Genomic DNA, 23,262 nt, shown 5'->3' on the forward strand with positions numbered 1-23,262 from the left:
TTTTAAAAGGTATTGTCACATTTATTTTTAATTAAATATTATAAACAAAAGAGTTGTCATATAAAAATACTTTTAACATTATATCTACGTAGATGTGATATGTAGTACCCTTCTAGTCAGCCAACATTATTTATTGATCTAGATGAAATAAAAAATTATATGTATGGAAATGACTTTTATTTAACCAATATTCAACAGTCAAAGTATATTTAATCATATACAGAGTATAAAAAAGTGCAATGCACTAGTATAAATGTCAGGCAAGTCAATGAGATAATTCGTGAAGAAGTAGAAAATTGTCGACCAATAGCGGCTGAATCGAAAATATAGCTCTCTTTAGTTGCGAGGAAGAATGAATGAGCGATATTTTTATGGCTATCTGTTCTGTGTACGTCTGTAGGAGTATATCAGTGTTAATCAAGCTTTTACTAATTTGATAGTCATTTTGTGTAAGTGAGAATAATGCAACAATAACATAAAACACAAATAAATGTGATCTACAAACTATAAAGAGAGCAAATTAAGTCAAAGTTCATTTATTTGACTTGGGCTAAATTTTTGAATGTCAAGAAGAAGTAACACTTTTGAAATATCAAGTTATGTCATCACTGGTAATAATTAAAGTAGAAAATTTAAAATCAAAGTTACTAAGTTAATATTCAAATCACACGTCGAAGAAACGTGTTCTTTGTTGAGCATGACGTCTGTCGACTTAAATCTTAAACTTTAGGGTTTCTACAACAATAATCTTTGGCAGGCCACATATCTTCTACATACTCGTAAGGGAGGATTTGGGCGCAGACTGCTTTAATGCTGGTAGTTATAATATAAGAGTACAAAATACAAGAGTTTCCACTCCTCACTCAGGAAAAACGTGCGATTTTTTGTTATTTAAGTAATTCTTGCACAATTGGCGTCTCCTGATGTGATGATTGCTATAGACTTGTGGCCATTTCTAGCTCCTCTTTGAAGTATACCTGAGAATGAAATACTTGATCACTCGCAAGTCGTTCCGCCTGTTGTGGGTCACTGAATCGTATTTAATAGTCGAGGTAGCTGAATTGGAGATGCTTTAACTTTTAAATTAGAATCAAAGAGATTTCTCAACAATTTCGATATTGAAGCGTTATTAGAAGGCATAGAGTTGATAGTCTAGTGTTCTTTGTTGAGATAATAATTTTTCTGTCTGGAGTATAGTAGCCCTGCGACGCACTCACCTCTCGGCCGGGGTACAGGCTGGCGGCGAGGCGCGGCAGCAGCGCCGGCGCCGGGCACTCGTCGCGCGCCCAGGCCCGCGCGTGCGCGGCGGCGGGCAGCGCCTCGCAGGCTTGCTCGTACGCCTGCCGCGCGCCCTCCGACGGCGACACGACGCACAGCGCCAGCCGCAGCAGCACCCGCAGCCTAGGACAAACGAACTCGTTGATCTTCAAGAGGGCGGCTATATCAGATTTATAAGAAAGTAAATATCTTTATTACATCATGCCACAATTGTTTATAGCCTTGTGGTATGTTGCATAGTCTACAAAACACCCATCTCAACATATTAGTTTAAAGTCATTATAAGTAACGAGCATATAGCGTTGATTTGTCCTGCGTTTCAGTCTACATACCAATATTAGCGGGGCTGTGGGTGCTGGTGGATCGACTCGCAGCCTGAACATCTACTTTTAGTCGACCACCATTTGACTGCTATTTGTAGTAGTAAGAAGCAGAGATGTAACGTAACAAGCACTTTCTACAGCGGGAAGAAACACACAGCAAATTCGACCAGGTATCTTCAAAGTCGTCGATCGTTCAGCGTCCATGTCGGTTGCAGCGACAGAATATTAACAGTTTGTTAAACTTAACCGTCCCATACGACCGCACTTGATTGGGTAGGGCATTGTCAAAAGATGACTCGCCAAGGTGGTCGCGATCCTCAGTCATGAGGGATTCACTGAGAGAGAGTTAAACTTAAGAAACTACCAATAAGTAATACCAATATATGTTATCGTTATTCGGTTGAAACGCATCAAAATATCGGAGGAGGTAATATTGTTGTAATGTTAGGTGATGGTATTTTAGTGCGGTCGCGTCACTCACTGCGGCGTGGGGCAGGAGGAGGCTGCGTGCAGCGTGACCAGCTGCAGCAGCGAGCGGCGCTGCTCGGCCCAGCGCAACAGCAGCGCGCGCGCCGCCTCGCCCGCCGCCCCCGCCGTCCCCGCCGCGCGCGCCGCCACGCACACCCACACCGCCGCCACCAGCTCGTCGCGCGCGCTGGGGTGGTACACACACGTCAACGTCTCGTCTCATGTTCAACTCAGTCCAGAAACGATTTTTTTATTCATAGTAAAAAGGTAACGTTTGTGAGGGTTGTAGAGGGCCATCTCTGGATCTACTGAACCGATTTAGAAAATTTTTGTTGCAATAGAAAGCCGCGTTATTTGTAAATGTCATGAGCAACTTAACATCAATTTATTACCAATAGGAGCGGGGTATTAACTTAGATTTTACATTTGGCGTGCATGCGCTGCACGCGCCACGGACACGCGGCCCAGCCGTGTGACAGCTACACTCACAAGTGGTGCTCGGCCGCCAGCAGCGCGGCGAAGGCCTGCCGCAGCTGGTCGGGCGCGTGCGCGTGCGCCAGCAGCGTGCCGTACGCGGCGTGCAGCGCGCCGCGCGCCAGCAGCGGCCCGCACTCGCGCCACGGACACGCGGCCCAGCGCCCGCTCAGCGCGCGCCAGCCGCCGCCCTCTACGCTCAATACATAGAAACAAAGTCGATTAGGCAAATACGTACAGAAAAATAAATAATTAAAATAAAGCAGTGTACAAAATTGTTAAATGTGAAAAGCTCCAAAAGGGTCACTATTGACTGCGGCCTTAGATTGGCCGACTTCCTTAAGTAGATTGCCTATAAGAAGCGACGAGTGCAGCGCCCCTGACCTTCGTCGGCGAGTGTGGCGCGCGCCACGGCGTCGCCCAGCGCCGCGAACTGCGGCAGCGCCGTGAGCGAGCCGGCGGCGGCGGCCAGGGCGCGGCGCGCGCGCGCCGGGCACTCGCCCGCCCACTGCAGCCACACCTGCACAAACCGCCCGCTTCACATGATGGTACTAGTACCACTCGAGATTGTGATACCCACTTCTAACAGTCTTTACTGATCTTATTTGAAACAGGTATCGCATCTCAAGGTACATCAGCACTTACTTATATAATCAAGAAGATGCATCATATTAACATTCCAAATGAAAACACTAGAACTCAGTAAAATAATACTTAGTTCTCAGAAAGATTTTGATCTACGATTTACAGCTCCACGCTGCGCTGTGTGCGGTACTCACGGGCGCGGCGCCGTCGGCGACGGGCTGTATGCACAGCGCCACCGCGGCACGGCTCAGCAGGTGCTCCAGTTCCGTCTCTTCTACGTACGGGGCTGAGGGACACAAACACTTGTTGATAATGTAGTTCAGATCTTTTATAACCTTAATGTTTTAAAAGGTGTGTTAAATTTGGAAAATTTGGAAGTCCGCATAAAAAGCAAGTAATTTACTGGTCCGATTGGAACCAAGACTTGGCTTGGCTAAATAACAAAAACGTACGGGACGCGGACGTTCGTTGCACGCGAGCAGGACGCACGTAACGTACCCAAGTCCGCGAGCGCGCGCAGCAGGCGCGCCGTGTGCGCGGGCACGTGCGGCGCCAGAGCGGGCGCGGCGGCGGCGCGCACCCACTGCGACACGGCGGCGGCGCGCTTGTCGCCCGCCTGCGGGTGCTGCAGCGTGCGCGGGTCCTCCGCCGCCTTCAGCTGGCAGACGGTCAGCATGAGACTGTGGCACGTCGGAACAAATAATACTTCGTTAATGATACACTCTATGGGTTGGGGAAAAGCAAGGAGAGCGAGCTGAGCATACTCAAAGTGCGGCGCCTCGTGGTAGGGCAGCGCGGGCGAGTGGTGCGCGGCGACGTAGCGCGCCAGCGCCTCGCCCAGCGCCGCCTCCGACAGCCGCCACCACGGCAGGCGCGCCGCCTCCGCCAGCGTCTGCACACAGACACGAGCTGGAGACTACCTCATTACAGTAGGTGGTTGCCGGTGCTGCAGGGCAGAGCGGTGCCGTACCGTGCGGGGGAGCGCCAGCCGCTGGCAGGTGAACAGCTCCAGCAGCAGCGGCAGCGTGTGCGGCAGGTGCTCGTCCGGCGCGTCGTGCAGCCAGGCGCCGGCCCGCTGGTGCTGCAGACGCACGCCGCACCACGACGCCAGCTCCTGCTCCATCGACCTGCTGACCTGTGGGGGAGAATGAGCGAGTTGAGTTTTCACAACTTTTCCAACATTGTCATAATATATACACATAGGAAAAACGAAGACAAAGCTGCACCTACGAGACACCACAAAGTTAGGGGAATTATAAGGCGGACCTCCCCAAAGTCCCCTAAACATAAGCCTACCTCTTATTAGTGTTTTCCAAATAAAAAATGCAATGTGCAGAACAGAAAGTGTAGCGCAAACATTAACCTGTATGCACAGGTCCAGCAAGTGCACGCTGAACCACTGGCGCGCCCACGGCAGCGCGGCGAGGCGCGCCAGCAGCGCCGCCAGCTGCGCGCGCGCCTCCTGCGAGCAGCGATGCTCCGCGCACGGGTACGCGCGCAGCGCCCACTCGAACACTTGCCGGAGCACGACGTCCTCGCAATCTACAAACACAGCATTTTATAAACCCATAGGTATCATGAAGACGCCAGAGTCTCACATTTCAAGAATCCCCCCTCCTTTCCTTTAACTAAACCAAGGGTTCAACTTTGGCTTCGCTTGCATAAAGGCCCCAATGATGCTGTAATAAACCCGTAGCTAGCCTTAAGCAAATAAAGAATCTAAAAATCTAAAAACACATTTTATATCCCTACTATTAATGTCAGACCGCTCAATACCACATAATTAAACAACAAAATCTGTAAAAACAAGTGAGAACTATTGGCAAGCAACATAGCTATGTTCCACAGAGATTGTCGGTGAAATTGCTGAAGAGAACTAACTATGCTTGATGTTAAAACTGTGTGACGTGTTCCAAACGGATGTTCGTGTGAGGTAATTCTCGTTGACGAACAACCAGACGCGAGTGGAAGATGGACATACTTTGCCGACTGTAATTAATTGGGAGAAGGTCAAAGATATGATGATGACTGTCCAACAAATGGACCACTCATTCGTTCCGTGTTTGTTTATCTGCTTTGTCTATATGTACCTGGGCACTCTCGCATCAGCATGTCGAGTGCGTCCCCGAAGCGCGCGAGCGAGTAGTGGAAGGGGTCGGGGTGCGCGAGGCTCAGCAGCGCGCCGCCGTGCGGCAGCAGCCACGCCGGCCACGTCTCGCACAGCGCCGACCACGCGTACAGCGACACTGCGACAGCGGCATCTTTCTTTCATCTTTCTTTCATCTTTCACTTCTAGCTTACTTAGAGCGACCTGACAAAAATCGTCACCCAAGGAAAAGGCGTCACGAGTCACGCTTTACGTACAAGCGACGTTTCCCTCTCTTTTTCTTTCTATTAAATGTATGATACTCACAAATAAACTGATTTTCTAGTGATTACCCCATACAATCTCTATCCTCTCAAAATGAGAAGAGTTAGGCCAATGGTCCATCACGCTGGCCTAATGCGGATTGGCAGACTTCAGACACACAGAGAATTAAGAAAATTCTCTGGTATACAGGTTTCACCGTTTGAGAAACGTGATATTTAATTTTTTAAAATGCACACAACTGAAAAGTGAGGAGCACGCTCCAGACCAGATTCAAACCCACACCCTTCGGGACCTGCGGCAGACGTCTCTCTATTTCTTCATAATACAATATATTAGTATAGATACGTTTGCATCAACATTCATAATTTGTTTTTTTTAAATGATTAACTTAATAAATGGTGTTAATAAATGTTGCCTAAAATATTAAATATTTATACATTATAATTTGTAGTTCACATATTAGAACGACTCGACACGTTCAGCTGTTACCTCGGGCCGGCTCGTAGGTGCGCGCGAGGCCGGCGCCCACGAACGCGCGCAGCAGAGCGTACAGCGCGTCGGCGAAGTGCGGCGCGTACGCAGCCAGCAGCGCGCGCCGCGCCGCCTCGCCGTCGCGCCGCGCCGACCAGAACGACGCGCCCAGCTGGCGCAGACAGTGGCCCAGCTGAAAACGTTGACATCTTTCATTTTTTATAACCATCCAACGTAGCACGGATTTTGTGAGGTTAAGGAGGTAATATCTGGGTCTACTAAACTGATTTTGAAAATTATTTAACGAATAGAAAGCCACGTTATTTTATCGTTTTATATTTTATCTTCATATTCCCATGGGAAAAGGTACTACGCGGGCCGGTCTGTTAGTTATAAATATTGCCTACACTGGCCTGCATCGTAATACAGAAATAGAATAACGAACGTGATTTCTATCAGAATATTATATCTAGAAAATTTCGAACTTATTTAATTACTAGTTTAATGCATAATAGCATAAACTGATCTGCAGAAGCGTCGTGACGGGGAGACTGTCTGCCCCTCACGACGCTCCCGCAGACCAGTTTATGATTCCGCGATGCCAAGATTGACCTCATCGAAGTCCACGTCCTCGCCGTACTTGTCGACGGCGGGGGCCAGGTGCTGCAGGTACAGCGGCGGCAGCGCGGCGGCCAGCGCGGCGCCGGCGCAGCGCAGCACGTGCGCGCACAGCTCGGCGCCGCGCACTGCCGACAGGGAGTGCACGCCCACGAGCTGCGGGAGGGCCGTCACTATACTATACGTCTATACGTCAGACTGCGTCATTCGAGTCCTCGGCATACAGAAGACACAACACACACTATCTAAATATACAAGGAATAATTTCCGTACTCATAATTACCGTAATAAAGTTAGTAGTAGTAGTCATTAAAATTACATACACCAAAGTTAGAAGGTGTGATGTGCTTCATTTCAACAAACGACGAACTTTTTAACAATATAAAACATAGTGTAACAATGGTACCCCGATGTAATGTCGAGAGAGCACATTCCCGTTACCTCCAACAGCATCAGCTGCTGGTCGTCCGGCTGCGGGCCCAGGCGGCGCGCGGCCGCCAGCAGAGCGTCCAGCACTGCGCCGCGCGCGCTCGCGTCGGCCGCGTCCGCCCACGGCGCCAGCTCGAACTGCGGAACGATATATGCACGATTAATGTCATAACTAAATATTTGAACTGACTGTGGCTGTGTTGTTTTTTTTTTATTCTTTACAAGTTAGCACTTGACTACAATCTCACCTGACGGTAAGTGATGATGCAGTCTAATATGGAAGCGGGCTAACTTGTTAGGAGGAGGATGAAAATCCACACCCCTTTTTGGTTTCTACACGAAATATCAGAGCGCTAAATCGCTTGGCGGTACGTCTTTGTCGGTAGGGTGGTAACTAGCCACGGCCGAAGCCTCCCGCCAGCCAGACCTGGACCAATTAAGAAAATCTCAATCGGCCAGCCGGGGATCGAACCCAGGACCTCCGTCTTGTAAATCCACCGCGCATACCACTGCGTCACGGAGGTCGCTGTGATGCTCACAACCCTAGATGCAATGTGATAGGTACGTCAAGCCCCAGCGTACCTTGGAGAGGTAGCTGAAGGCGACGTGCGGCGGCAGCGGCAGCGCCAGCACGGCGGCGTACAGCGCGGGCCAGGCGCGCGGCGGCAGGCGCGCCGGCCGCACCAGCAGCGCGCACAGCCGCCGCTGCGCGTCGTCGCCGGCGCTCCAGCGCGACAGGTACGTGGCCGCCAGCGCCGCATCCGCGCAGATAAACCTCTGGGAACACACCCTATATTAAACCATAACCAAATTGTTTTAAAATTAAATAACAATTCAACAGAACCCTTTAAATTTTCTAGTTATATATGTACGTGTAAAATGAGTGAAAATTAAAAAAAATGACAAAGTAGCATATTTCTTGCTGTAAGATGCTAGTTGCTCGTTGAACTCATCGTGCACAGTACCGCGGCGAGGTCGTCGACGAGCGCGCCCACGGCGTCGCGCGCGGGCGCGTACGGCTCCACGCGCGGCGCCGCGCTGGCCGCCAGCTCGCACGCGCGCTGCGCCGCCGCCGGACTGCGCACACGACTGCAACCAGATTACGTTTGTGTGACGAGCCATCGCCCAGTTCCCCCGCGTCTCACCCAGACAAGGAGGTAGTGCGTCGAAGCCCGCACCCGTGACTCACTCAAGTGAAGATGACCCACACATCATTACAAAACAACATTTACCTTCCTATCATAACTTAGATATTTATTCCCTTTATTAACACACAAGCTGACGCTGGTTCCCGTTCCCATAGGAATACGGGGATAATATATTATAGCCTAGCCTATAGCCTTCCTCGATAAATGGGTTATCTAACACTGAAAGATTTTTTTAAATCGGACCAGTAGTTCCTGAGATTAGCGCCTTTAATCAAACAAACAAACTCTTCAGCTTTATAATATTAGTATAGATGAATAAATCGTTGCATTAGCACTTGTGACCGACCTGCCTATGCCGCGCAGGCGGGAGGTGAGGCGCGCCACGCGGGGCCGCGCGCGCGCCAGCCGCCGCAGCGCCGCGCACGCGCTGCGTCTGGACGAGTGGAAACACAACTATGTTGAACAGATATCGGTATTAGCTTTAAAGTTACAAACAGTAAATAAACGTATATAGGAGTAGTAGTAGAGTAGTAGTATTCATGTATAACACGTTAACGAATTATGAACCCACAGTAAGTCAAAGTACAATTAATTACGATTACATTGTTTTCTCTCAGCCTTTATAGTAAATATCCTCACCTGTTTTCCTGTATACCCTGCTCGGCCCCAGTCGATATGCACCATTCGTCTTTCTGCGGAGGAAATGGACTCAATGATTACAGAGTCACTAGTTGATGCCCGCGACATCGTCCGCGTGGAAACCCTTCATTCCCATAAACGTAATGTGTTTGTCATGCTTCAACGTATACCTACTATAGTGGACTAGTTTTAGAATTCATAAAGAGGAACAAATTAGTCATACATGATATTTGCAATATAATTTTAACCATTTACGCAACGCGCGCAACGGAAGCTCTTTGGTTGGCTGCTTCATTATACGTACTCGTACTCAATGCGTATCGGGAAATAATTTATAATAGTATTTGGAATTGACATTCTGGAATTTTCCTATAAGTTACCAGTTTCCAAGAGCTCTCTCGTGTCTGCTATGTTCTCTCTGCCATTCTTGAGTGGATTATTGTAAATTCAGTACATGTGTGAAGGAATGTCGAGAATAAATGCAATGTTCGCATGGAAGATCAGCACACATACCGCTATGTGCACGGTGAGCGGCTTGCAGCCCTGCGCGCACGCGCGGCGCACGGGCGGCAGCGGGCGGCGCACGCGCAGGCGCGCCAGCAGCTCCCACAGCTGCGCGTCCAGCTTGCTCACGCGCTGCAGCTCCGAGCTCCACTCCCTTCAAAACATTCCGCTACTACTCACTTGAGGTATAACTTTTGACGGTCTCTGTTGCACAGTGTATGCACGGTGGATTTACAAGACGGAGGTCCAGAGTTGGATCCCCGGATGGTAAAGAATATTTACATAATGTTAAAGGAGAAATCCAGTCTCCATACAAACTTGGACCCAAATTATACGAATGATACATTGCTGAAAATTGGCCATAAATTTGGACAATTAGACTCATGAGGCCTAATTTCAAAGAAATCTATATTTGCTTAATCAGTTAAATTACTTGTTGCAGGTAGGTGAGCAATTGCTTTTTGTTGGCAATTTGGGGTGGGTGGTAAATTTAGTCAAAATACGACAGTATATAATGTCACATCCCTAGGAAAACTGTAAGTGATAATAATTCATTGACTGAATTTGACATAGACAGCCTGCGTTGGTAAAGACAACTTGACAGTCAGTGAAATACGCATCAAAGAGGCTACATAGATACGCTACGATCAGTGTGAAAATAATGAAATAATTTTATTTTTCCTGTTAGCGAATTATTTCGGCAACGATTCTAATAAAACACAATATTTTTAGTACATTTTTCATTTCTGTATCGTTCTAAAAAGAGGGCCCAATTTTGGACATCTCATTTCTTGGAAGCTCTTGTCGGTGGAATTTGGGCGATAACAACTTGGTTATCTACCTAGATGATCTTGTTATTATTCCTCACCTGAGAACGTACTCAGGTGTACTTTGTGAGCAGGTGCTCACAAAGCCTTCCTTGATGATACGTACTTGGTGAGTTGTTCCAGCTCTGCGAGATGCTTCTGGATCATACCAACGGCCGCCTGAGCGTCTCTCAAGTACACCTCATCGATGGTTGAAAGATTTGGAATGTTATACCTGCAATACGATAAGTTAACAAGTAATTACTTTGAATACGAATAATACAAACTTCTGCTGGCTAGCAAAAACAAAATTCGTTTAAAATCCATGTCACACAATGCAAAAAAAACTATCCTATAAAGAGTTCAGTTAGAATCTCCGACCAATTGTATTGTTATAGAAGGACCAATATCATACCCAAATTCACAAACAAAATGGTATGTTATTTTCTGAGGAAAACGAGCTTAGATTTTTATTATCTTATACTAAACTAGAAGATTTTGTCTTTTTTTACACCATTCAACTACACAAAAAGATATTTTTGCAGAGCTCTTTAATTGACGAGCACGATTACAACTGTGAGACATCGATACTATAGAGATAGTTTTTATAATCACATCAGGTAGTCAGATCATATACTTTAACAGTAAAGTAACGTCTACTACCTACCGAGGCAGGTATACAATATTTAGTCTGAGTTTGAAGAAGACATTAAGACGACGGCTCTTTTCATCAACGGGCTCGACACATTAAAGTTAAATCGCAGAACTTACTGTTCGCATCAGCTAAAAGACGACAAGAAATATATCACCCGTGGGGATAAAGAATTGGATTAAAAATGGCGATCCATTCACTTCTCGCTCGCACATTATTTTCGTTTATACGCTACAGACTATAAAATGACTTATGTAACTTAATGAGGCGCGATTTGCCATCCCCTTTTTTATCCGCACGAGTAGTAAATCTAATAACCTGCGTCTCTTTTTCCTCTCGACTTGCGCCAGCGCTCTGAGGGCGCGCTCGCAGTGCGTGGTGTGCGGCGGCGGCCACTCCGGCTCCGACAACTGCGGGTCGGCGGGCGGGGGCTGCGGGTCGGCGGGGGGCGACGCGGGGGACGCGGGGGACCTCGACTCATTGCTCAGAGAACAGCGCCAGGCCGTGTCCAGCGCCTGCACATTGTTCATTCAGACCAGTTGACTACTTTGATGCAAACAAAACAATGTACAGATCAGCTAGCTGCGATCAGTACAGACCTGCTCGGACAGGAAGCGCGCCACGTCGGCGTGGTGCGGCGCCGCGCGCACCCGCTCGCCTTCCTCCAGCCACAGCAAGTATTCGCGCACTATCCTAGATTATATTACAAGTTAGACCTTCAATAGTTTATGAGTTGAAAAGGGTGAGGATTGTACCTCCTTAATTCAGTCCACCTTTGAACTCAAAAGGTTTTTACGGAAGATTAAGAGCAATTAAGCTATACGACACAAAGTTAGTTTTCATTAATATTGTGTGCGTGTGTGTGATAAATATATTAGAAAAATTTGTAACATTGTTGATGACGTAATTATGACGACAACTTACTTTTCCGCTGCAGTGTGGTAACACATCAGATGATGTGTATCACCATCGGCGCTCGTCTCTCTCACTCCTCTATCACCGGCTCTGTTGCCGTCTTCGTCTGACAAACTGTCGTCGGATTCCAAATCGGAGCCACCGGTCAAATCATTGATCGCTAAAGGTGAAAATAAACTGTTGTCAGAAGTGGGATTTGATTTTTTCTCCATACAACTTTCCGATGTGCTTGGACTAATGATATTTCCATGTTTGGTTTTTAGTAATTCTGCCTGAGTTCGGTGATAGACGGCAGTTTCTTGGAGACGTTTCTTCAGTTGCGAGAGCGTGCGGGACTTGACCAGCCCGCTGAACAACATCGGCCCGACCGGTAGCGATGACTCGGGCCTGCGAAAATCCGAAATTCAAAATTAATAACTCTAAATGATCTTAAATTGGGCGGCCTCAGTATTTCGTCGTACGACAGTTTCGAGCCTTTTTTTATGATCTCACTCACGGTGCACTGGGCGGCCTCTGCAGATACATGTGCAGCAGCAGTCTCCACAGCAGCAGATGCGCGGGGTGCTGCGGGGCCGCCGCCAGCGCCGCGCCCGCACAGCGCGACAGCGCCAGCTCGTCGTGCGACAGGCTCGAGCCTATTTGCTGTTGGATACGGATCATTGAGAAAGGACAAAAGCAATAATAAAATAATTATTTTGCTTTTTACACACTCAAATGCATCTGTCAAATCAAACTATATCCAAGGCCAAACTATGACCCCGAGACAGCGTATCCAATACCTTGAGCGCATTATCCACGTGTATCTTCTGCCCCGCGACCCGCTGTCGCGCCAGCTCGTCGGCGAGGCGCGCGTGCGCGTGCGTGTGCAGCTCGCGCGCGTGCGCGTGTCGCAGCGCCGCCTCGCACAGCAGCGGCGCTGCGGCGACGTGCCGGACTGCGTCCACTAGCAACTCTTTGGCGTTCTCTTCCTGCAAACAATTACTGTATTTATATCAGAACAAATCAGCGACTTTGTGCATCACACACAGTGACAAGTTTACCTGCAGCATCGCACGCGCGTGTGCGTCCAGCGTGCGCCAGTCGCGGGCGGCGCGCACGGCGGCGTCCAGCGCGGCGCGCGCGCCCGCCGGCACGCCCGGCCGCCACAGCGCGTGCAGCCACGCCGACAGCACTGCACTGCGCTCTTGCGCTGACATCCTACATACGCGTTGAGAGATAATATTTATTATTAGGTGTTTTCGATATCGACATTCTGTCGAAAAAGTGTCGGATACTGGCTTTATTTTATACTTTGAAAAATCAGTAAAAACAGTATTTCGAGCTGGCGCGGCCCTGACCTGTCGTCCTGCACATGCTGGAGCAGCAGCTGCTGCAGCAGCTCCTGCGCGGAGGGCTCGCGGCGGCCGAGCGCGCGCGCCACCAGCGACGGGCCCGAGTTCAGGATCGTGGTGAACACTTCCGCAAACCTGCAACGGTCGTGAGCACGTGCTCAGCTACAGAACTGGTCGATAGTCATTAATTGTTCGCGCTCCAAATTAAATGACAAATTGACTGAATAAGCCACTGCCTGTGCGTAAGGACTTTCAATTCCAATTGTCTGTGGTTGACTATTTGTTAACAGAAATTTGACGATTACTTTCAGCTGAAAGTCAGAGCTACGTGTAGTATTTTAAATGCTCACGTAACATTATGCTGAGCTGGCTCCTGGGTGTATTGAAGATATTGTAATGTGTGGCATAATTTTGAAATAAATGCATTTTATTTTTTCTTTTTTGTTTGCGTAAGAATTTGCAACGAGCTGAAGGACGATACGAGCTTTGAGGTTTAGTTGTATATGAAAATAACACACATACATAGGCACAGCATATATTACATAACGTGAGGTGGCGTTATCACCGCGACTCGATGCCTTTTAAGTTTTAAGACAGGTAAGTCATACAAAACCGTAGAATTAAGGTTATCTGCCTCTATTCTGGATATAGGCTCTGCAGACCGACGATTAGTTATTTCAGACGTCCGCTGTAGGCCCCGGAGCTGCTCGTGAGGGGAGTGGAAGGGGGCGCTACAGTAGAGCGGTACGCACGTGGGGGTGAGCGACACGGACTCGGGCGACTGCGCCATGACGCGCATGAGCGGCGCCGCGCAGTGCAGCGCGTCCCGCGGCCGCACGCCCGCCAGCCGCGCCAGCGCCGCCGCGCCGGGCCCGCACACCTGCGACACCGACCGTCTCATACTCCTTCACAGACGTCATCGCCATCAGCCGACGGACGACCACTACTGGTCAAACGCCTCTTGCATTTCCAAACACAACGGTCTCGAGCCGTTATCATTCAGCGGCTCGCTAAAACCCGGTTAATATTGTTGGGCTTACTATTGGAGATAGATCAACACTAAGCTTTTCAGTGAGGGTATCAATCACCATTTTAGTACCTTGGGACCCCTAATGTCTTACGAAATATGTGACCTGCTCATATTCACTTCAACTTGCTTTTGACTTTGGTTTTTTATTCGATCATGCAGAAAAACTCTCAGCATAGCACGCTTTACCGCCCGTTTTATTTGCGTGTGTTTCTGAGCCTTTGTTTTTTTAAGGAAAGGTGGTAACTAATGAAATAATTTAAACTACGAAATTTATGTATAAAATAAAAAATAATTTGAAATGAGCTTCAGCCGGGTGAAGGCGTTTCCAGAGAAAAGCCTTACTCCGAGCGCTACAGGGATGGCTTGCGCGTTGTCAATCAGATCAGCGTAAGTTACCAGCGGCAGGCAGTGTCCCCAGTCGCTCGCCAGCAGCGCGAAGGCCGCCGCCAGCAGGTCGTCGGCGGGCTCGGGCGGCGGCGCGTGCAGCGGCAGCCCCCACTCCGAGCGGTGCACGTGCACCGCGCGCAGCACCCGCCACGCCCAATCCGGCGCCTCGCGCCCGCGCAGCCACGCGCACAGCCACGAGCCGACCACCAGCTGGCTCTCCAGCGATAGGCCCCTGAGCACAGAAGAGCCCACTTCACTCACATATTGTAACGTCTGATCCCGGCGACTCTGAAGCCTCAAATACACTACTCGCTTTCACGCCTCGAAAAGCTCCAGAAGTGCAACGAGGCGTTTCGTGTTTGAATCTCGGAATCGAAATCTTGCTTCGAATCCTTTGACTCGGGCGCAAAACCGACAACGATTGGAAGTTGACGTGGCGAGGTTGCACCAAATTAAGTTTGTACCTACAGTTTCTTATTCTTTTAATTGTGATCAACTTCACGAGTAGTGTCAGTGTCAGTAGTTACGTGTGCGGCGTATAGTCCAGCCGCTCCAGCAGGGGCTGCAGCAGCGGCGCACAGCGCGCCGCCCAGTCGTCCAGCAGCGCGCGCAGCTCGCCGGGCGCGGGCCGCCACTGCTGCGGCGCCAGCGGCTCCAGTAGCGCCGCAGGCACGCTAGACACTGACACACAGATGACCGCCAATGGAATCAGTGTGGTTAAACATACACATATTGGGCGGTTCTTCACCAAGATTGGCAAAAGGAACAGGTAGGGCAGGACGGTACAAGAACTTTTGATGGGCTAGTTTAAGTTCATTTCCATCAAAAGCGTAAGAGGAGCAAGCAAATAGCTCTCTATAAAATACTAATTATCAGAAGTGGAAACTCTTCATCTATAACAGAACTTCACAAGACACGCTTGTTGCGTGAAATGAAGGGGTTAGTAAGTAGGACCAAGTCCTATAAGTAGGACTAAACTATGAGAACGTAAAATGAGAGTATCAGCTAAGAGGTAGTTGGAAGGCCTTGGAAGTGATGATTACTTTTTAAGCTGGGCGATGAGCTGATACCGATGAGATGTGTCGTCGAGCCTCGCTTTGCTGGCTGACGACTTCGATGTGCTAAGAGCGGGTGATGGCGTCGAATGGTTCACGGCAGAATTTAACGTTCACGACACTTAGTTTACTTTGCACGAAACTGAAGTTAAGGCCACTCTAGTGGATTGCACTTAAATTAGAGGTTTTTTGAGGTTTTAAAGGTTTTAAAGTTCTGTGCGGAGATGCGTACACGCATTAAAGATGAACGGGGCAAAGAGACGAGAGAGTAACGGAAGTGTCATGGCGGGCGTTTTGCATTTCCGTTTTGATGGGAGTCTATGGCTCCAGTGTTGCCCGACGTCACGCCTTTGGCGTGTACAACGCTAGCAGCACATTTAACAATGCACTGCACACTGCACAGGGCCTTTCAACCAGAGTCGTAACTATTGACGCCGCTGAGTGCCCTGAGGAGCTTACCTCAAATGTATCATAAAACACATCGTAAGAGTCAACATACCTTGGTATAAGTCAGCCAGCATGTGCAGCGCCCCGGTGTGCAGGCGGTGCAGCGCGAGCAGGCGCGGCAGCAGCGCGCGCGCGGACGCGTCGCAAGCGCCCGCGCAGGACGACTTGTTCTTTATTCCCACCTGACATATCATGTGTGTAAACATTACTTTGCTCATTGTTTAGTATGCAGTTTATATCCGAGACAGATTGTTCTCTCATAAATTAAAACTGACTTACTGTTCGGTTCAACGTTACCGCATCTACGTTTTGACGGCCTCCGTGGCGCAGTGAATTTACAAGACTGAGTAGATTGAGGTTTTGTTAAGTGGTCTAGGTCTGACTGGGTGGTAGGCGTCAGCCGTGGCTGCCAAGCGATTGAGCGTTCTGGTACGATGTCGTGTAGAAACCGTAAGGGGTGTGGATTTTCATCCAGCTCCTTACAAGTTAGTCCGCTTCTATTTTAGATTGTATCATCACTCACCATCAGGGCTAACTTCAGTCAAGGGCTAACTTGTAAAAAAACGTGTCCTCTCTATCGTGTTGCCGTTGCCAATACGGTCGGCTGACACGTAAACGAAGGGTCTACAGTGTGAAACATGCTAGTGACCTGGAACAGAAAGTCCAGCACGCGCGCCGCCAGCCCGTGGTCCAGCTCGCGGTCGAGCGCCGCCTGCGCCGCCGCGCGCACGCGCAGCGCACAGCTCGCGCGCGGCGTGCTCGCCGACAGAGACTCCACGCGCAGCGGGGCATCCTCTGGAATGTTATTGAGTGATTAACTTTACTGTTGAACAAAACAACGATATTTTTTAGGTAATATTGTGATGTCTGTATCTTATTTTTAATTAATACATAAATGCGAAAGGTCATTCACCACGAAATTTCGAAAACCGCTTGATGTACAAAGGTGAAATTTGGCAGGGAGGTAGTTTTTAGTTAGTATGTATCCACTGAGAGCGGATTTCGCAATAGGGCCGGATCAAAGAGGTGTAAGGGCGGGCGAAGTAGCGGGCGTACGCGAGTATGTTGTAAACCGCTCACCGTGCAGGCCGCGGGTCAGCGCCAGGCAGTAGTCGGCGGCGGCGGCGGCGCTCAGCAGCGCGGCGGGCGGCGCGCGCCCCTCGCCCGGCGCGTCGAGGCCGGCCGCGAAGCACGCCTCCAGCTCCGCCGCGATGCGCTCTCGCAGGTGCTGCTCGTACGACTCTCTGAACGGAAATAACAGCACCACTCTTTGACTGATCCACTCCACAGTGCCACTTCACGTCGAAGTTTTACTGAGGTTCAATATATGGGTTTACTGACTAGTGACGGGGCCGCGGGCGACGGGGGATATTGGGGTATTGGCGATGAGAGACTTGTAGGGAGTCAATTAGGCACCCCGGGAACACGCCATCAGGAGTAAACAACGGGTGTCCTGCACGTCGGAGTACGAGGGTGGTAGTGGTGGTATGCGCGCACCTGCAGTGCAGATGCAAGGCGGCCAGGCCGTGCAGCGCGGCGGCGGCGAGGGCCCGCAGGCGCGCGCGCAGGCGGCCGTAGTGCGCGTGCGCGTGCGCCGCCCGCCGCAGCACGCTCAGCAGCGCGCGCACGCCGCAGCACGCGCGCAGCACGCCGCGCCCGCCGCGCCCGCCCCACGACTGCGCGTCTTCCTGCTCTATGTCCTGCAACAGGCCATGTACTGCTGCAACTGCATCGCAACAGTTGTGGATCTGAACGCAGCCGCGCACGCACCGGCCTGTGGAACAGCAGCAGCCTGGCGAGCACGTGGCGCAGCGGCAGCGCGTCCAGCAGCGCCAGCACGTCGCGCTCGCGCAGCCGCCCCTCCGCCACGCCGCCGCCCTCGCCGCGAACGTCCACTTCCTCCCAGGCCTCAGCTTCTATACAAAAATCCCTTTTTATAAGACATCAAAGTCATACTCCAAGTCAAACTGTCAAACAGACTTACTGTGAGCACACTTTTATCATCATCAGCATAACACAATCAACAAACTTTATGGCAAAATAATCTAATCTATCATTGTTCTGCACATGTGATCCATCGAGCGCATAGCTGAATGTATGACACATTTTAGCAATTGTCGCTGATTGTGCATCCATATTCCACCGACTACACCACCATTATCTATACTTACAACACATCTGTAGAGAGGTCAATTCTGTAAATGAAATATATTTCCAAAATAACTATAAGGGAGTGATTAGTGATCGATACTGATGCCAAAAATGCAATCAGTAAGATTTTTGTCTATCTGTTTGTTATAGAAACAAAAACTACTCGACGGATTTTAACGATACTTGGTAGAATTATTCTTCATACTCCTGGGCAGGTTATGGTATACTTCTACGATCAATAGGAGCAGAGCAGTGAAGGGAAATGTTGGGAAAACGGGTCTAAGGGTGGACGAAGTCACGGGCGTCCGCTAGTGTGACATAAATAGAGTGGTCACCTTCCGTGCACTCGTGCGCCTGCTCCAGCAGCGGGCCGGCCAGCAGCAGCTCCAGCACGGCGAGCAGGCGCGCGGCGGCGGCCGCGTCGGCGCACTGCAGCCGCACCACGCGCGCCGCCCACTGCACCGAGCGCGTCTGTCTGCCCACAAACAACACATTTAGTACAACTCGGCAAGATTTGATTGTTTGTTTGCATTAAATAGGCTCCGAAACTAAAGAACCGATTTGGAAAACTCTTTCACTGTTAAGAAGCTACACTATCGCCGAGTGGTATACTACATACTACATACTTACTACAGTGCAGTCACGTTTTTGAGAATTGCTTTGGGTATCGTGGGACGCCGAACCAGGAGACTTCTATATTTTATATCTGCATTAGCCTTGATAGCACTTTCGTAAAGGGGTCAGCATATATACCCCAAAATCAATGATTCGATCCCGTCCATGTGAGTACAGCCAACCCACTCGTAACACAGTGTTTCCAGAGTTTTTCCGACTTGTGAAAATATTAATATTCAAAATATATATGCAAAGTAACACGGGTTAAAAAAAATTTTTGGTTCTAAAAGAACAGCAGCCAGGTATTTTGAAACTGGTTCAAGCAAATTACCTAAAAAGACAATGCAGCAGAAACAGCAACTGGCGCAGATCTCTCTGATCCAGCAGCGACGAAGTCAGCACGCTCGCCCACCGCTGCAGCGCTGCAGCGTACGCGTCGGGCGCCGCGTCGCTGAGCTGCAGCGCTTGCAGCACCAGCAGCAGAGCTTCTCGGACGCCGCCCTTGTTGCCTTTGAGGATTTCACCCATCAGCTCATCTACCTTCAAAGGAAAGACGCACATCTCGTGTGTTTAGTAGTTTGATCTATTTAGACAATAGAAAAATTACAAATACCCCTACAAACGAATCGTAATTTGTCTTGTGGGTATCAAGATAACTTCTTGATATGTATAAATATGTAAAGAGTATGTATATTATTATCACTCTATAAGCCTGTCAAACCACATTGCTGGAGAATTTTTACACCTCTCCTACAAGAAGAATGTCTGACCCTATAGTAGGCCATTAGAATAGTCTGAGAATGATGTTACAAACAAATATAGATTACGCATCAAACATTATCTTGATTGACTGACGAGTGAAGCTTACATCGTAATGCGCCTGCAGCGCCGCATGCTGGTGGTGGCAGTAGCAGTCGCGCACGTCCCGCAGCAGCGCGTCGAGCCGCAGGCGCGCGGCCGGCAGCTTCTCCGTACGCAGCGTAGCTATCTCGTACTGCGCGCACACGCTCACCTGGGCCGATATATCTAGAGTGAACTTACGCAGTGCTGTAATATACCTAGCTACCTAAAGCTCGCATCTATGTAATCCTATGAAATCGTTTATTTATGGCACCTCCGCGCCGCACGCGCAGCGCTCCGACACGTTCGCCCAGCGCTTCTCCACCGCCCACAGGCCGGAGCGCGACTTCTCTTCGCTGGCGTAGCCACAGCTGATGCGGTTGCGTTCCCGCTCTATGGATATCAGAGACGTTCTGTAAATAAAAATATTAATGTTAGAAGCCCCAATAGCTCATCAGTAAAGGACTTGGACTTATAGCCAAGTGGTGGTGGTGTTTTTATCCCTGCCTGTTGGGCTATTGTCATACCCAGTCCCAAAACACCTTTTTTCTGACTAGTTGAAGGGGAACAAAATATATATAGATATGGTATGGTAAGATATGGTAAATTGGCCCTGGTCCAAAAGGCTTTGGGTTCTAGACCTGGAGCTATTAAATACTATTAATATTTGATTATTATTCTAAGTAGTATCCTAGAATTGGGTTGTTACACTCCCTTCTATCAGAATTACAAATAATTTTCGATTTGCTTTTAGATTTTCAAGAGGGAGATTTTCATTTTTTTGAGATGTTTTTCTTACATTACCCTCTATAAGAAACTTAATCTAGAGAATGGTTTTAAATAGCTATTTTAAAATTGGAAATATGAACAGTAAGACTTCACAACATGTATAAATATTCTTATTTCTTCTTAACTTGCTGAAAAGGTCTATGAGACAATTGTCATTTGAACCAGGTGATATCGGAAACTTGGTACATAAATGTTGTAAATCCTGCGAAAGGCAACTTTCATTGCTTCTAAGCTATTATACCGCCTTTCGTATTCTACTTCTTCTTACATTTCTGTTTCGCTTGTACCCTAATTGTGGTGTAGAAATAAAGCATAAGAAATAAATAAAAGTTATAATTATGCAGATTAATCTATAATAAATAAATAAATGCATACCTAAAAGTGGATAAAAGATCCACTAATGGATGATCAGGCCCACTCTGTGGCCCCAGCTCCACCAATGCTTCCTCTTTCTGACTCAAATCTTTAACTTCAGCTATCTCTTTACCCCCAAACACTCTGACAGCTTCCTCTAATGGCATACAAGTGACTTTATCTCTCTTTACAACACTTTCACATGGCATTACATAAGGTTGAGATTCAATTTCTATTGGTGCTAATGGTGCAGATGGTATTACGATATCTTCTGCTAACATAACTTCTTTTGGATATAGGATGTTAGGTACAGAACTAGAATTTAATGTTAAATCTTGTTCTACTACTTCATTGCTTGTAATACTTTTTTGAACTTTACTAATATTCTTCTTTTTTTCTTGTGTATTGTTCTCTTGTAATACTGAAGTTCTAAATGAGACCACATCTTCCAAATTTGTTTTAGCTTCTAGTACAACATTGTTCATTTCATTGGTGACATCATTTACTGTAACACCCTGTTCTTCTATACCTTGATTTACAGTATGCACTGTTTTGTTAAGACCAGACTCGGTCGAGATAGAAGTGATTAGTTGTTCTGGATTGTGAACCTGATCATATTCTGTTAGAGTTGTTGCTAATGTATCTCCAACAATATCATGGGTTGAAGATTGCCTTTCAATGATGCTAGTTGAAGCTTGAATATCATTACATTTATCACTAGTGTCACTTAATACTTGAGATTCAAGATTTTCTTTGCCATCAAATTCTGTTTCTGATGAATGTTTGTTCTTGGTTTTCTTTTTCTGTAAGAAAGAAATACCTATTACTCTAATAAAACAATTATTGATATCAACCAATGTTATAGTTTTTAAAACACAAGTACAGTGTAAAATCTATATATTAACACTAAAGGGACAGTACATTTTACAGCATTATATAGAGTGGTTGTTATATGGAAAGAAGAAAAATGTATGAGTAAACCTTTTTCGTCAATACACAGTTTTATTTATTTATTCATTTTTATTTATTCATTTACAGTGGTTTTTTTTTACTAGCTATTTACTATTTGAAAGCAACTAAAAATATCATAACATATTAAGTCCTTGACTTCTACTTATTAGTCATGGTTAACAAGTGTACAAGTGCAATCCCAATTGGTAAATAAAAGAACAAAGTGTTTTTAGAAAGTGTTTTTTTGCATGATGCTGACAGTCAAGTTTATCACAGGCTAGTATTACAAAGTGACAAATGAATGTAGACAGCTGCGTGGTTTTCACTAATTTTGGCTACTTAAGAGGTACTTTTTATTACTTAATTGTTGATACAGAGAGTGGGTGTAATGCTATATAGAGTGTATTGTGAGTGTATCATTGTATGGAAGGCAAGCTAAACCAATCACCAACCTTTAGTGACTTTGTTATTAAATTGAGTAATTTTACATGGAATTTACACTGTATTTTAGTAATTAAATATAATAGAGTTATTTTTATGTTTATATTAAGTAAAATACTGTTGCCTATAAAGTAATAGAGGCGTGATAGCCCATTGGATATGACTTCTGCCTTTAATTCGAATCTGTTCCGGGGCATGCACCATTAGCAGGAGCATACACTTGTTTAGAAGAAACCCTACATTACCATGACAAATCACTAGCCTAACAACCTGTCTGGTATTTTGAAACATTAATTTTACTAGCATCTAATACCCTCCAGAATAAATTGTGCAAAACGCTAAGTTTACTTAAAAATCTCTGCTATAGTCCTCCTGATACTAGGTACAGGTACAGGTACGCATATTTATTATAGAACATTTTTGAAAAAAAGGTTAGCCTGTGCCTACCTGTAAATTTTGGTATAAAAGAATATCTCAAACCTCTCAATAATCTGAATCTAAGTTAGCCTTACATACATTTGTTTGATAGTCACAATTATATGAAATTGATTTAAATTGCGTATTAAATAAACACAGACAAAGAATGAAAGAAAAAAGACCATGAAATATTCATCACTATATTATTATTAAAATATTGGTTAAAATTACAAACCTCTCGACGTTTCTCTTTTATCATAGTCGCCATAATTAATAATAAAAGCTACCATATATAAACTAAACACAATACTTTGAAATTTATTTTTGTCAAAGAAATAATGTGTTTTGCGTAGTTGTATGAATTTTCGCAATATTTATTGTATTTTATTTTGATTAATCAGCTGTTCGACGCACACCACAGATTAATAGATACTACGTAGACACACACAAACAACACACAGTATCTATTAGTCTGTGGTACACAAACGTCAAAGGATATTCAATTTACGGCTGTTGCAGGGTTCCCAACTTAGGGGTTTATCCCCCAGATTTTGGGGGCAAATAAGTGAAATGGGATTTTTTTAGGGGTCTGAAATTTTTAGGGGTATTTTCAGGGATTTTTTGACTCCTTAATATTTTTAAATTGATGATAATTTTAATATTTCTTTCTTGGCCTAGCGACTTATAACGACATATAATACGTTATTCTACAATCACTCTGAGGCAATTGGATGCAATTTTCATCGAATAAAAAAAATTGGTAAATTTATTCA

The 23,262-nt window shown here is 47.0% G+C and overlaps 1 protein-coding gene across 1 annotated transcript; it reads right to left on the reverse strand.

Annotated features, from left to right (window-relative positions):
* Nucleotides 1–22,929, reverse strand: LOC112053211 (uncharacterized). The gene is made up of 41 exons (XM_052883994.1): nucleotides 22,725–22,929; nucleotides 20,702–21,483; nucleotides 19,812–19,950; nucleotides 19,566–19,709; nucleotides 19,029–19,237; nucleotides 18,418–18,557; nucleotides 17,702–17,847; nucleotides 17,429–17,631; nucleotides 17,012–17,175; nucleotides 16,581–16,726; nucleotides 15,984–16,113; nucleotides 14,957–15,110; nucleotides 14,439–14,661; nucleotides 13,765–13,892; nucleotides 13,019–13,147; nucleotides 12,722–12,878; nucleotides 12,461–12,649; nucleotides 12,178–12,323; nucleotides 11,691–12,068; nucleotides 11,366–11,459; nucleotides 11,085–11,296; nucleotides 10,242–10,349; nucleotides 9,318–9,462; nucleotides 8,805–8,857; nucleotides 8,512–8,598; nucleotides 7,983–8,106; nucleotides 7,600–7,794; nucleotides 7,030–7,155; nucleotides 6,583–6,744; nucleotides 5,989–6,163; nucleotides 5,219–5,374; nucleotides 4,492–4,670; nucleotides 4,099–4,263; nucleotides 3,893–4,020; nucleotides 3,627–3,808; nucleotides 3,323–3,414; nucleotides 2,928–3,063; nucleotides 2,559–2,736; nucleotides 2,083–2,256; nucleotides 1,218–1,401; nucleotides 1–977 (listed from the first exon to the last, which is right to left on the reverse strand). The coding sequence occupies exons 1-41, from the start codon at nucleotides 22,755–22,757 to the stop codon at nucleotides 936–938; spliced, it is 6,837 nt and encodes a 2,278-aa protein (XP_052739954.1). The 5' UTR covers nucleotides 22,758–22,929; the 3' UTR covers nucleotides 1–935.
* Nucleotides 22,930–23,262: the final 333 nt, after the last annotated feature.

This window comes from Bicyclus anynana, chromosome 10 (assembly GCF_947172395.1).
Source record: "Bicyclus anynana chromosome 10, ilBicAnyn1.1, whole genome shotgun sequence".
Classification (NCBI taxonomy): Eukaryota; Metazoa; Arthropoda; class Insecta; order Lepidoptera; family Nymphalidae; genus Bicyclus; species Bicyclus anynana.

Bases quoted from the DNA above. Each gene is read 5' to 3' on its own strand.
- LOC112053211 (XM_052883994.1), bottom strand. From the start codon at position 22,757: ATGGCGACTATGATAAAAGAGAAACGTCGAGAG. The intron at 12,879-13,018 runs GTCAGGGCCGCG...ACGCGTATGTAG, and splicing joins CAGCATGTGCAGGACGACAG to GATGTCAGCGCAAGAGCGCA. The intron at 10,350-11,084 runs GTTATTAGATTT...ATCGTATTGCAG, and splicing joins GAGAGGAAAAAGAGACGCAG to GTATAACATTCCAAATCTTT.